This window comes from Genypterus blacodes, unplaced genomic scaffold (assembly GCF_046128005.1).
Source record: "Genypterus blacodes isolate CSIRO-AG114 ecotype Tasmania unplaced genomic scaffold, CSIRO-AGI_Gbla_v1 ptg000037l_1, whole genome shotgun sequence".
In the NCBI taxonomy this organism is placed as follows: Eukaryota; Metazoa; Chordata; class Actinopteri; order Ophidiiformes; family Ophidiidae; genus Genypterus; species Genypterus blacodes.
The window spans coordinates 4562562-4577500 of record NW_027466850.1 but is presented as its reverse complement, the minus strand read 5'-3'; the positions used below and the strand labels follow the sequence as shown (position 1 = coordinate 4577500).

General features: G+C 47.4%; 1 protein-coding gene across 5 annotated transcripts in view; it reads right to left on the bottom strand.

The window, feature by feature from the left end:
* chd6 (chromodomain helicase DNA binding protein 6) overlaps window positions 1-14939 on the bottom strand; it is a 56350-nt gene that overhangs the window by 27581 nt on the left and 13830 nt on the right. For all 5 annotated transcript variants that reach the window (XM_076147411.1, XM_076147412.1, XM_076147410.1 and 2 more), the window contains exons 3-7: window positions 4021-4651; window positions 2952-3111; window positions 1054-1207; window positions 346-495; window positions 65-130 (exon numbers count right to left, since the gene is read on the bottom strand). In XM_076147411.1, the coding sequence (XP_076003526.1) occupies window positions 65-130; window positions 346-495; window positions 1054-1207; window positions 2952-3111; window positions 4021-4651 (1161 nt within the window). The remainder of the gene's footprint in view (window positions 1-64; window positions 131-345; window positions 496-1053; window positions 1208-2951; window positions 3112-4020; window positions 4652-14939) is intronic.

The window sequence follows — 14939 nt, the reverse complement described above, 5'->3', positions numbered from 1 at the left end:
TTTATTAGACAAGACAGACAGAGTAAGTGTGTGTGTGTGTGAGTGAGTGTGTGTGTGTCTTTACCTCTTTCTTCGCTGCTCTGACAGAGATAATTTTTTCAATGATATTGGCCTCGTCCTCAGGTGGCTCCTGTGAGAGGAGGAGAAGGAGAGAAACAAACACTCTCACACTCCTTACACACAGAGAATGAGGAATATAAGCTGATACACTGTTTGGAGGAAAACTGTCCCAGCATGGCAGGAGCAGTAAGGTAACTAGGAAAGAGGTGGACTGTGCCAGGAACGGGAACTAATCAACCGTAGAAGCCAACAAACCAAACGGAGCGCACCGGCCTCCTCTCTTACCTCAGCCTGCCATGCTAGCGCCGTGGCGTTGAGTGCAGAGATGCGTCCGGTTCCGAGCACGGCGATGGTTTCTCCGTCATCATCCACCACCTTAAAGTCCAGATCCTCATTATACTTCCTCCTCTTGACCTGGCGGCCCGAACGACGCTTCTGAAGAGCAGAGAGACGTGAGAAGAGATGGAGAGGAAGTGAGGACGCGTGATTAAATAATGGGGCGATAGAAGAAGAGGAGGGGGAGCGGGGAGGGGGGAGTTATTAGTGATGTGAAGTAAAGGGAATAGAGCATGAAGAGGGGAGAGGACTGAGGGGAGAAGCTGAGGAAGAGGAGGGAGGGAGGGGGGGGAGAAGAAAAGGGTGAAGGAAATGAGCAAACCACATGAGGGGAGTGATAAGGGAAAATGGGAAAGGAAGGAAGAAGGAGAGAGGAGAGACGGAAAAGGAGGCAATATACAAAGACAGCAATGGACAGAGAAGGAAGGATCGAAGGAGGAAAGTGGATTTCTATCGGTGCGGATCTCAAGTTACAGACTCTTTAATATATGACACCGTAAAGATGAGAGTAGATTTGAAAGAGTGTAAGCGGCACACACCGCACGTTCCAAATGTACGTGCCCACATCACACACAGTGACGTGTGATGAAGATGAAGTGCCCCCCCCCCGTTCTAAAGTACCGTCCCGGTCCGACCCCTGACCTCCTGTGCACTGACCGTGTTATCCAGGGCATCTTGGCTGTCCTCTCCACCCGGGTTGAAGGCTGAGGTAGTGTCGTCGCTCTCCATCCCCTCCTGCGCCGCCGCCGCCGGCTCCTGCTTTCTCCTCTTCCCCTTCTTCTTCTTCTCTACAGGCGCTGCACCAGGATCTCTGTAGAGGTGGAGAGTAACGGGCAGTGATTAGCAGCTCGTGAACACTACTGGATGGCATTTATCTGTCAGGACTTTGTTTGTTTACAGGTTGGAGGAAGACTAGAATGACAGAATTCCATCTCCATCCATTCACCACTTCAATTCAAACACCTTTCTATGATCTTCCATAACATCTCTGAAGTGTATCAAGTTCCTCTACCATGTCCTGTAGGTGAGCATAGAGACAGGAACATTGCGGGGCGGCTGCATGGTGAAGAGCTTCCTCTCCTGTCACAGAGGATGATGTCACTCTGCACAAAAGCTGCTGAGCGAGCGAGCGAGCGTACAGATTAAGACGGACTTAAAACCCGAGCATGTGATGTTTCCTAATCTTCTTGCGATTCCCGATTTCTGCCCAAAACGGATCCCTGTGCACGACCTCTAAGTGACCCTGAATCCACCGAGGTCACGAGGCCCCCCCCTCCCCCCCCCGCCCCCCTCCCCTCCACAGTTCCTCCCTCTTCTTCTATTTCACTCCCAAACTTGTCTTCCTCTCCTGCTCTCTTATCGCTCGTCTCTTCTTTCATATCGGCAGCGTCTCCGTTACTTCAACCAATCCTCACTTTGCCCACATCGTCCCTCCTTCCTTTCCTCTCACACCAGCCGTCGTCACCTCACTCTCACCATCACCTTCGTCCCTCGTCGTATTCTTGTTAAATGTCAACACTTTTCATACACACAACCTGCGGTGATCCAGTTTCAAGTATTTCATGTTGGCCACTGTGACTGTGAGGGAGAAGTACAAAGACGGGCAGAACCGGAAAGTGAGCGGAGGAGGAGACCAAATGAGAGAGAGAGAGAGAGAGAGAGAGTGAGTGAAAGAGAGAGAGAGAGTACAAAGGGAAGGAGACACAGGCACCAGAGAGAGAGAGAGAGAGAGAGAGGCAGAGAGGCAGAGAGAGAGACAGAGAGAGAAGCAGAGAGAGAGACAGAGAGGAAGAGAGAGAGAGAGAGAGAAGCAGAGAGAGAGAGAGAGAAGCAGAAAGAGAGAGAGAAGCAGAGAGAGACAGGGAGAAAGAGACAGCTAGAGAGACAGCGAGAGACAGACAGCGAGAGAGAGACAGCGAGAGAGAGAGAGACAGAGAGGGAGAGAGAGAGAGAGAGAGAGACAGAGAGAGAGAAAAAGAAAGAGAAAGAGAAGGAGAGAGAGAGCGACAGAGAGAGAGAGAGAGAGACAGGGGGGGGGACGGAGGGAGACGGAGAGAGCGAGAAAACAAAACAGGAAAAACGTTCCGTCTGACACTAAAAGACAAATCTTCTCTTTTGCTTTTTATTCTGACGGTTCCTTCACTTCCTCTACTTGAACCTGATCCATTTCCAATCATCACGTGTCACATCTCTGTTCTCCAACTGATTCTTTGAGCGTTCCAGAGGCTCATTAGAGCTAAACTCAGACCCTCCAGTCCATCAGCCCTGTGTGAAGCTTTACAAACTCCCCAACAAACACACAAACACACACACACACAAACACACAAACACAGCGTTAGTTAAAGTGAGCTATTTGTTGCCGTGCGGCCCGGAGAGCTGCACCGTTTGTTGTTGGTTGGCAGGTTTACTGCTGCCTGGCTCTACGTTTCTACCACAGTCTCTCACTTTCCCCTCACATTACTCTCTCCCCTTCTGCTTCCTATCAGGTTTAAAGGTTTCTCTCCCTCCTCCTCCTTCCTCCTCGTTTTTTGCCAGTCAGCGGTTTAGAGCTTTACCTGGGTTTGCGACCTCTCTGTTTTGGCGCCGGAGGGTTTGGGGTCTTGCGGTTGGCCGGGCCGTGGTTCTTGCCGTGGCCTAGCGTGGCGGCCCGGGTGCCTTGGACCTGCCCTGTGACCTTGGCGGAGTGTCCGGATGCAGGGGGAGGAGCCACGGGTGCTGCAGGTGGGAGAGGAAGACATGAAGATGCTGTGACATGCTGATGTGAACGCAAAGGCCTTGATGCTGCACTTTTGTAATGACAGTCCAGCGCAACACCGTGTTCCTGAGAGAGAATCACCCTGCTGAGGAAACTCTCTCTGGACGCTTAGATCTACAACCTGGTGACCGCAGGTAACAGCTGGAACATAGTCAGCCAGTAGACATTTAGGAATAGACCCGTGTGTTCATCTACGCCGTCTACCTTTGGAAAAGTGTCTTTAGGATCTGTAGAGGGATTCAGATATTCAACCCCAGTTGTCCGACACCAACTGGCTCTGTGTGAAGGAGTAGTTGCCTCCTTAGTTACTCAATCAACCAATTCACCATTTGTAGTTGCTAATTGGGTTAAAAAAGAGGAGCAGACACACTCAGGCTTGATTACTGTGGGGTCTGTTGAATCTTAAACAGGTGCTGGGATAGTTAGGAACAATAACATTAGTCTTAACATGGACAGAAGAAGCTGCACACACATCGAAAACCACGTCTGGAAGTTGGACTGAGAGTGAGATCAGGGAGCTCTCGTCCATGCGAGCGGAAGGAAGAACTCATTTGTCAAATCAAAGGAAGGATTCAATCATTTAAGATCCTGGCCCGACCTCACTCAGGCCACAGGGAGGATCACAGCCCGAGTCTGACCTGGGATTTAATTGAGAATGTGGTTGTCGCAGCTGATGCCCTGTTCTCGGCCACACACACACACACACACACACACACACACACACACACACACACACACACACACACACACACACACACACACACACACACACACACACACACACACACACACACACACACACACACACACACACACACACACACACACACACACACACACACACACACACACACACACACGCTGCCTACCTTGATGAGGCGGTACGGGAGGTAGGATTTTGACCTTGGGCTTCCTTCCTCTCTTGGCAGGCACCTTGACAGGCGTCTCCACCTGCCTGGAGGCCACAGCCGACACTTTCGCCGCTCCGCTCTCCTTTCTGCTCTCCCTCCCGTCCGCCCTGCGCTCCCGCCGCTCCTTGGCCTTCTTGGGCTCCTTGCTCTTCCTGGAGGTGACCACCACCGTCATGGCCACCTTCTCCTCTTTTCGTTTCTTTGGTTTGCTGCTTCCCCTCTCCTCCCCTTGCCCTCCGGCTATCTCCCGCTCCCTCTTGTCTTTTTTCTTTCGTTTCTTCTTCACCCTGCTCCCCCCTCCCCCATCGTCCTCTTCGCTAAGGGAGGAGGAAGGCTGTGGAGCGACGGCGCCGCCACCTCCCCCTGAGCGCTTAGTGTTGTAGACCCCAGCCACCGTGCAGTGATTGGATATCGTCGTGGCGCCCACAGGTGTGAGGAGGCGGAGCTGGTCCTTGGGGCCGACGACGAGGTGCCCCAGCGGGATTGTGGGAACTGTGGTTTGTGCCTTGCTGTTTTGGTCGGAGGCAGAGGAGGACGCTGCTGCAGAGGAGGCTGAAGATGACGTGTGCTTCAGGAGGCCAGTGAACATCTGAGGAACAGAAGAGGGCTCATCAATACTTCAATCAATCATGGCTGCTGAACTAAGGATGAAGATCAGGTAAACAGTGTGTGGGAATGTGCTGAAACAAGTTCTAACAAAAAAATATCATTCCCTGGCATTCAATGATATCCCTTCATTTCAGTGTCTGAGCCTTAAGGGAGCGCTCACTGTTTATGTTACAGGTGTGTGTGTGTGTGTAGGTTTGTCAGCAGAGCAGATGCTGCATCTTCAGCAGTGCAGGCAGCAGACTGCACACAACACGTGAAGATGGAAAACACGTGTAGCCGTTAGCAAGCAGGTTCAAAGGAAAACTGTTCGTCATTCTGTTGTCATTTCATTCTTGATTCCAAAGAAACTATCAACGGGAAATACATCACTTAGCAGAAATTCCAAGGTGAGAGTGTGTGTGTGTGTGTGTGTGTGTGTGTGTGTGTGTGTGTGTGTGTGTGTGTGTGTGTGTGTGTGTGTGTGTGTGTGTGTGTGTGTCCTGTGGTAATAATGAATAATAATGTGCTAACGGATTGGCGCCTGCAGGGCATTATTTTTTCTCCGGGGTTGGTTCCACACACACACACACACACACACACACACAGTGAGGTGAGATCACACGCTCTTCTTATGAAATGGCATGTTAGAAATTGGAAGTGAACCCAACGTCTTGCTCAAGGACACCGCAGCAGGAAGTCAACCCGGGCCGTGACATTGAAGAATCCACCTTCTTTCTAAATCACCCAGAGCACTCTTCAGAGCAAAAGGCTCCAGACAGCACGCAGACCACACACACACAGCGAGCTCACACGCCTCAAGCAACATCTGAGCGCACACGCCAACATAGGACACACACACACACACACACACACATTGTAGGGCCAAAGTTAAAACTGACAACAACAACAACAACACTGTTCTGAGTAGAGAGGTAGAGTTCCTGGGTTTGATTGAAACTCACTCCATAGCATTTAGTATCAATCACCATTGTCTGGAATAACAACATAGGAAGGGAAAATGAAGTGACGTGTTTTAGTTCTGATTGTCTGTCCATATGTTGGGGTTCTGTCTCCACTTGTGTTCCGTGTTGGAGCAGCCTTATCCCGCTGCTGCAGGTTGGAGCAACAGGGGAGGAGTTTGAACAAACAAGTTTTTGGCAAGCAACTCTCCAATTACAAGATAAGATAAAGCTTTCTTAGTCCCACACGTGGGCGGAAATGATGTTAAGGATAAGTGCTGTACATAGCAGATGTTTAACAGGTGATGTATGAGATAAGGGTGGAGTTAGATAAGTAGTTAGTTCAGATAAGTTGAGCACAGTGTGTATCGTACTGACATCATGCCCTTTCTGACAGTGTGAGCGGTGTAAAGTGTCCTGAAAAGCAGTTAAGTCAACGTTAAAAGTGAGTAAACATTACAAAAGTAAACATTACTTTCTTCTCTTGTTAACTAAGGCCGGTAAGTACTATTAGAGTACGAAAGTAAATACTAGAGTTGGGGTTTTTGGTAAGTTACAACACAGTTAATGGAGGACCAGTCTTTAGTCAACATTACAGCTCAACTTCAGAGCAACGGTTAAACAAGATCAATCCCAAGTACAAAACATTATGAAACAACTAACAGCTCCTTTCAAAAACAACAATCAGCTAAATGATCGTTCCCCTGTGACATCATGAAATCAGAACAAGCTTGAAACCTTTAAATGCGTACAAACTTTTTTTTATAAGCCTGATCCAACCATTACACACAGCAACAACAACAACAAATACTAATCCAGTATGTTGGTTAAGGTATGACATCATGACGCCACAGTTACGGACCAACAGCTTTTTAAGTGTGAACATCCATACAGCAGTGTGTGTGTGTGTGTGTTTGTGTGTGTGTACTATCCACCGTCTGCTGCAGGCTTTGCACGGCTAATGGTGCGCTCTGACCATCTGTGTGTAATGTGAGAATCTGTATGTTGTCAATACATCACACCGATGTCACTACACCGCAAACTGTCGCACATTTCCACTCTTGGCATTAGACGTGACGCCAAACTCTGAACAGGAGCCAGCGTCGCCTCATTACTGTGGAGTAAAGAGGGGCGACTTCTGGACAACGCTGATGAAAATATGCTCCGACATTCTTCACAGGCCTTTGGGAACAACGCCCGCTTTCCAGAGCCATCGGTCGCTGCCACACACACGCGAGCGTTTAATCCAGGTTGACAGAGGAATAGCCATATGGTTCCCATGACAGCAGAGGAGGGAGAGTGATGAGGGTCTGAGGCTGGATATAGCGAGACGCTGGCCGCTGCATTTAGAAAGCAGATAGCAGGGAGCGCTAACACAAGCAGGTCAGGTCAAGACGAGATGACGTGGGATGATGTTTGTGTCTGTGTGTGTGTGTGTGTGTGGCATTGAGCAGGTGTCGTGTTTCTCCGAGCATTGTTTTTTAACGCAGTAACAGCGTGGACGTCGTCCTCGTGACGCCACTGCAGATGCGCTAATGGCCGCTGCTTCTCACGCAGGTATGAGGAATCATCTCAATGAATCACACACATGCATGCACACACACGCACAAGCACACAGACACACACACACAGAGGATGCTCAACGGCCTCACCGCCAGTTGGTTGAAAAGGGAAAAAAATATCAGGGCCGTTGCCATGGAAACAGGCTCTCTTTGCCAAAGCTGTGGGGAGCAGGGAGGCAGCCGTAAACACGCGGTCACCATGGTAACCCTTTCGTTGCCACCGGCTCCCCGTTGTCTATCCGTGCAACTGTCTGATGGACTGACTGCCGCTCCATCTCCAGATGTCTATTCACATCTGCCTGCCTGCCTGCCTGCCTGCCTGCCTGCCTGCCTGCCTGCCTGTCCCATCGGTCCATCTACATCTTCTGTCCGTCACAAAGGACAGGATTGACTGAAAGCCATTGAATCTTCACATCAGCCACATTTGGAATTCTTTCAGTGAGATTTTTACATTGCTAGAATAATTAGAAACCCTTAGAAACATCGACCGCTACAAAGCTAAGACCACCTACAAAAACATACAGCACTTAACGTCGTCTGAATGGATGAGTGCTTGAATTTACTGACACACATTGTTTGTTTGATTATCAGACACACTGTATGCTGGTAATCAAACACGGAACATGTAAGGTCCACTTGCATTGCAACTTGCCCCAAAAAGTGTTACGTTTACATCAAAAGTTGTGTGATTGTGTGTGTGTGTGTGTGTGTGTGTGTGTGTGTGTGTGTGTGTGTGTGTGTGTGTGTGTGTGTACGCTGTATGGGGCTGCTACAGGCCCCAAACTTCCAGTCCTTCTGCTGCTTTGTTCATCATAGTTTTTGTCCTCAGACTGGGACTGAACGGTGCTGCCCCAAATTATTCATAGTGGTATTTTTATTTTCTGGCACAGTCATGCTGCTTCCTCATGTCAGACGCGGTGTGAACGGGCCTTTACTTTAGTGACTCCACTTCCATACAGGTACAAACGCTCAGCCTGACCGAATCACATAAATACACAAATACACAAACTGTGGGTCCGTGGGGTAAATTCATGAAAACAAACCCCGGTAGCGGCGCAGCAGCGTGTGCCGCGCGATAGCATCAGCTCGTAAAGAAAAGCTGGCCTTGTGTTAATTAGCACACCGCTGTAACAATACTGACACCATGGTGGAAGAGGTTTTATATGCCAATACAGACCATCATCTTAATGAGCTGCTGCCTTTTTAAGAGCCACACTTTATGCTGCTTTCTCTTGAGTATAAAAAACAAAATGAACGTCAAATCAGCAAAGAAAACCTTAAATCCTCTGCTTAAGAGCTCAGCGCTTTAAGAGGATGTGTTTTTGTCGCGTGTGTACTTCTTGCCACAGGAGCGGTGAGGATTGTGGTGCGGTGTGGGGAGTTGTGTGTGTGTGTGTGTGTGTGTGTGTGTGTGTGTGTGTGTGTGTGTGTGTGTGTGTGTGTGTGTGTGTGTGTGTGTGTGTGTGTGTGACACGAGGAGAGGAGAGGTACACACTTTATGAATGGTGCAGCTTCAACGGGAACACTGGAGAGATCAGCTCCAAACCTTTCCATTTAAATAAACTGATTAATCAACTTGATGATGACGTTTTTTTTTTAATGATCCAACACGTGTGAACCACATGGCCCTGATTTCATACAGGAAATTTACCGTCAGACTGAGAGAGGTTGGAATTTTTCATTGATAGTGTGGTTTCCCTAAGCTACACTTCCGCGAGATCTTTACGAGCAAATCCTGTGGTAACGGCTCTGTCAGGGCCGGCACTATAACGGGCCGGTAACAGAGATGCATGAATGAGGGAACTTGGCTGTGTGAAGCAATTTGCCCTTGACGGATCAAATCTGCCGCTAGACTTTATGAATGAGGCCTCGTATACATTTAGCGTGCAAACTGAGGTTTACCTGCAATTGGAAACTGTGGACCCAAACAAGGCAAATACAAAAGAAAGGAAAAATATGGTATCCACTTAGGGAAAGCTGTCAAGGACCACAGCTTGAGACACATGGCCAGAACACAAGTCTGTGTCTGTTCACTCCATGACATGTGGAAGAAAACAAGGCATCTGGGGTGAGATAAGATGAAGGAACTCCTCTGCTAAGGCCGACTGTTCATTTATGGCTTTACAGGATTATTTCTCGAAAGCCTTGACGATTTGAGGAGGGAATGTGGCTGTCAAATGTCACATGTTTGTATCGTCACAGGGAATGTAAACACGCACAAAAGCTGTGCGTACACATACGGTAGTTCGAGGGCGTATCCTGTCTAGCATCTACATTTGTACTACACTACACTACACACCAACTGTGGGTGAATGAGCCTGACAGCCTGACCACAGGAACTACGGCTACGTTAAGCTTGAGCAAGGCAGTAAACTCGGATTGTGTAGCAGTGGTGAGATCATTTAACCGTTCTAAAATAAAAGAAACTCGTTAACTACGCTGGTATTCCCTGGATGAACTATGCTCTCATCTTGATACTTTTTCTGAGGGACTTCGACAAAACACCACCACATTTTGCATAAGCCCAGTTTTCTGTCTCACAGGAGGTTTGCGTCTGCCACTGGAATAATCTTTAAAAGCCTCGTGTTTGCTTGCTCTAGCGTGACTGCTGCCTCATCTTGGTTTGTAGCTTCAGGCAGGCCGGTCGGTGCTGGTTAGCGTTAGGTTTGCTAGATACACCAGCATCTAAAAAGTAAATGGTTTATTCCTGTTAAAAAGTATCCTGCTCTCATCCCCTGACATTTTTATTATTATTCTGCCTTTGCCTGAGGAAGGTCAAAGGTCAAGGTGAGCCACATAACTGAACCAAACCTGCAGGTATTCAGCATAAAGGTCAAGGACATTTGATCAGAGTAGATGCTAGTTGTTGGGGCACTTGGGTCTTCTGATGGATGGATTCATTGCTCTGCACTAATGATCTAGTTTCATCTGCAGAGGTGCAAAACCATACAGGAACTGAAATCTAAGAAAAAGAGAAACCAACCGAAGTTGAGCTGAAACTAAATCAACAGAATCGGCTAATTAAGTCCTTGAAGACACCGGCCTGCCCTCATCCATTTCCTTTGGTATGAAATCCCTAAAAACAAGTTCAGACCATCTGTGTTGGACCACTAATCATTTTCCTTTTATGGCTGTTTTAATGGCGACTTTAATCTGGCAGTAAACACATGACAGCTGGAAATAAAAAAGTCCAAAAATCCAAACCTAGATGCTGCTGGGCCTTGACAACCGAACCAGGTCTAAATAAGCAAGAGTTGCAACTATTGTTTCCATGAGAGCTGTGATGTTCAGTCCTGACCTGCCAAGCTTTTGTTCCACTTACTGGATCCGTCTGGGACGCCAGGGGAAAACAATGCACCTATATGTAACCAAGTATCTGGCAACCTGGATTAGAATATCAGAACTGAGAAGCACCACATTTGGGGACCGACACAATTCCAGTCAGGCATCATATTTTAGCCTAATTTGCACAAACCAACAGACACATCAGTTAAAAAGATGCAAACATTCCAGCATCCAGAATTGTTTTTCATCTGGGCTGCACTTTAAAACCGAAGTGCGATCATTGGAAGTCGGTGACCAGACAGTGTGCTAAGTGTGAAATGATGAAGGACACGGGAGTAACTGGGTCACCGACACCACTGTGAGGAACACAACACAATCGTCTCTCGCCAAGTAGGCCACATTTGCATGATGCAGCAAACATCTGGCACAAAAACGAGCAGAAGAAGAGAAGAGAGCATCACATCGTGTTCATACCTCCACTAACTCACAAAACCATCAAGACCTAAAGCTCAGAGGTAAACATGATCAATTTGTTACCTTGTTGACTTAAATCCGTCTAATATGGAAATATGTTGATGATGCGTATAGCAAGAATGTATTTGTTTTGCAGGAGTTGAAGCTATAATGTCCTGGATTTACAGAGATCAATCACATTCAGCTTGTGAGCATTTCGGGGCTCGATCTCTGACTGATCTCATCAAGTCCCTTTGCTTGTCTGTGACTTTCTAACCTTTCCCTGCCTTGTTTCCTTGTCTTACGCTACGATTCATCAATTACCCACTTCTCACACCATCCCAGGACTCGATCAAATTCAGTAAAACAAAAAAGGTAACAGATGTCAGAACGCTACCGGCAATCTAAGTTTGTCACCAGCAGCTAGAAACATACACAGTTCAACAACTCAAACCAACTCCAGTCACGGCCGCACGGTTTCTGGAAAAACAAACCAATCCACATTGGAACATTAATAGGGAGATTTCAAACCCCCAGGTTATTATGCAATTATCCAGGTGGGCATTACTGCAGCAACACAACAACTGGAAAGAGGGGAGAAGATTGAAAATAGAAATAATAATATGTTCAAATGTGTCTCAGTCCATCTCCTGTGGTGGTTTGAAAGATTCAAACAGGTCTGGTGTGTTCGTGGCCTGACCCTATGTGGATCTGACCCAGATACACATGAAACATCTACATGCAGATGCAGTCATGGAGACCAAACATCTGCTGGACAGGTGAGGCCAGATGTTACTCGCTCATCACATACGAGACATCTGACAGAAACGCAGCTATACAAAGAGTTCAGAACGCCATTGACACTCCTACCCTTGAGCAAGGCACTAGGCTACATTGGTCCCCAAGCACGGCACAGTGGTCCCGACAGTAAGGACGCACGTGTCCATTGAAACTTAACGGTGCCTCCTTTAAGAACCAGGACTATAGATAAAAAAAAAGGTCTACAGGTCTGAACTAAAAAGCTGGGGCCACAAAACATCGTCTCTCAGCAACAAAGGTTTCATTTTAACCATGATTTGTGTGCGGTGAGAGTCTACATCACTCCATAACACAAAGTAGAACCTCATGGTAAAAAGCTTCATTCTGGACACACAATGGAACAACACACACACACACACACACACGCGTCACTCCAAGTTCCCCGTCTCGTCTACAGAAACACAGAGTTACAGGTAACCTAGACGCTAAAATTAGGGTGCCAAGCTAACTCAGTAATGACCTAAGCCGCTGCCATCCATCTCCACAACAACAGAGCAACTGCAGCCCACTCACACACGCACACACACACGCACACACACCACGTCACGGTTCAATGTACTTACATGACTGACTGCACACAAAAACACAGTTTCACCCTCACTCCCACACTGATGCTGCATGGCTGAATGTGCTTACACGACTGTGACTACACACACACACACACACACACACACACACACACACACACACGACTTGGAGCGCTATCACTCGGATACAGACACACAAAAACACACATTTGCAGTTGCCATGCCTCACTGGGCCGACATAGCTGCCTCCATGCACACAAAAACACAAACCCTGAAGTCTCTCCTTCTCTTTCCTGCTCACACACTCTTCCTCTGTACATGCAGCGTCTCACACACACACACACACACACACACACACACGCAAGCAGGGAGAAGCGCACAAACAAACAGCCAGTGAGCTGCTGCAGTGTCGCAGGCTTTGCCAGGCCAGTAAAGCCGAGCAAACGCAGCTGAGGGAGGCTGCCTGCAATCACGCTGCCTATGAATCAATAAAACTGCCTCACAAGCACGGACCACGCACAAGTACACACACACACACACACACAGTCTGTCACCAATATAGACCAGGAGCACTGCAGTCTCATCAATGCAACCACTTACTTTCACAGCTTCAACAACAAGCAGCAGAAGAGAACCTGGTCAACACCGACGCTCTGCTAATGTACCTTTCATACTGAAGCGATGAACCGGGCGAGCGGTGTGAACACGGATCTGAGACCCCGCTCCCGCTCGTGTTTAACACAGGGCTTCACAACTCAGGTCAGGTGTATGTGTACGGCCCGGTGAGACCATTTAGAGGCCTTTACCAGCCCGCATGGCAACACTACAAGCTGGAGGAAAAACTGAACATAACGTGAACATTGGAAGGAAAGACCACAGGAGAAGCAGTGGGCAATAAGAACCAACGCTGTGGAAGCAGGCGACTCTGTTCTGAGTGTGTAACCACAGATTTACGGATCAACAGGATTGTGAAGAGCAATAATTGCGATAATCTCCTGTCAGATGTATGAAATTAAATTCTAAAAGGAGTGTTTTTGTCTTTCTATTGGCTGCCAGAGCTGATAGTGCATCGTTATCTGGGGCGATTGAGGCTGTAGTTGTTGATTTTCATGTTTTCAGGCTCTTTAAGCTTATTAAGAATGATTTGCTGTATTACGACTGTATAACTGCATAACAGGGCTAATTGCCTATAATGTGATATTGTCCACTGATTTTAGTTCCCCTTTATCATCTCTAAACACACATTTGTAACCCCAACATCCAGAGTTTCTACACTCAGACTGATTTACTACAATCACTCCTTAGGTTCACAGCTGGGCTTCTATTGTCCAACATGAATCATCACACACACAACAGAGTTTTAAGAGTTTGTGCATCGTCAACGACAATCTGATTTTATTGCTGTTATTCTTTTAAACCACAAGAGCCTCTGATGTAGTAAAGTGTATTTAAAAACAAGACAGGTGACTGAAGGTGAGCACAATGTAGCCGAGGACGATGCTTCAGCGGGACGTTTGAAGCCTTTCAGTGAGAATGTAAAGATGATCAAAGTGACTGAATCTGAGCCTCGGACACAGAGAAGAGTATGTAAACAGGATTTCAGCTAATTCTCCAAAAAATGTGATTGTAGCATGTTTACGTGTTTACACAGCCGAGACAGGATAACGAGAGAAGACAAACACAAACACAACACAATCCCCTCCAAGGAGTCGTGAACAGAGCCATAAAGGGCTCCTTCCCCTGGTGAGAGGGGACAGACGCCATGTCTTTACACAAAGAATAACACGTTGCTATCATCTCTCCCGATACAGCAGACACCCTGAGATAACCCGATATAACCTGAGATAACCTGATCGCACCACGGCCCTCACACACAAGCAGGAAGTGAAAGCGCTGCTACATTGTTTTTCCTTCCCCATTTGAACGACCCCGCTTGCCGATTGTCCACCTGATGAGCTTTGTTATAACTTAAATACTACATTGTGTTTTGATGCGGCTTGTTATAATTGCTATAAAACCCTGGCTGAGACCAAAATGTCCCCTGGAGGAACACTAAAGATAATGGGATTGAGGAAATGATGGATAGAACCAGTAACAAAGTGAGGAACAAGCTTTCATTGATTAAGAAGTTCGGCCCGCTCCAACTTCCACAAACTCTTACACACCGCTAAATTATCCCTGACAGCCCAGAACACTGATTAAGATGCAACTTTCAAGCAACCGGAACACCTTCATTCAAACACAGAGAGGAGAACAATCCATAGCAGAGTTTACCGTTTTAATACGCCCTTATTGCTCTCAGCAAGATGAATCTAAAACGTTCTGCTCCGGGCTGCTGATGGTGGCAGCACACACACACACACACACTCCGGTCCAGATGTATTCACACGCATGAAACACAAAGAGCAAATTGCGGCCAGATGAGTTTGATTCTGTATCCACCTTCTAAGCACGTCTGGCGTGTGAATGAGAGTTTAAAGGTGCAGTTCAACGGTGGAATCTATCCATCACGGAGCCTTCGACATGAGGAGAATATGAACAAACATCTAAACTCACTGATATTGAACTTTGTAGACTAATAAATGAAGTCAAATAATATAAAAACAGCTTACAGGCACGCAATTCAACTTCAGCGGCTAAAAGTGAATTTGGGCGTCTTATGACTCATAGACTCCATGAACAGG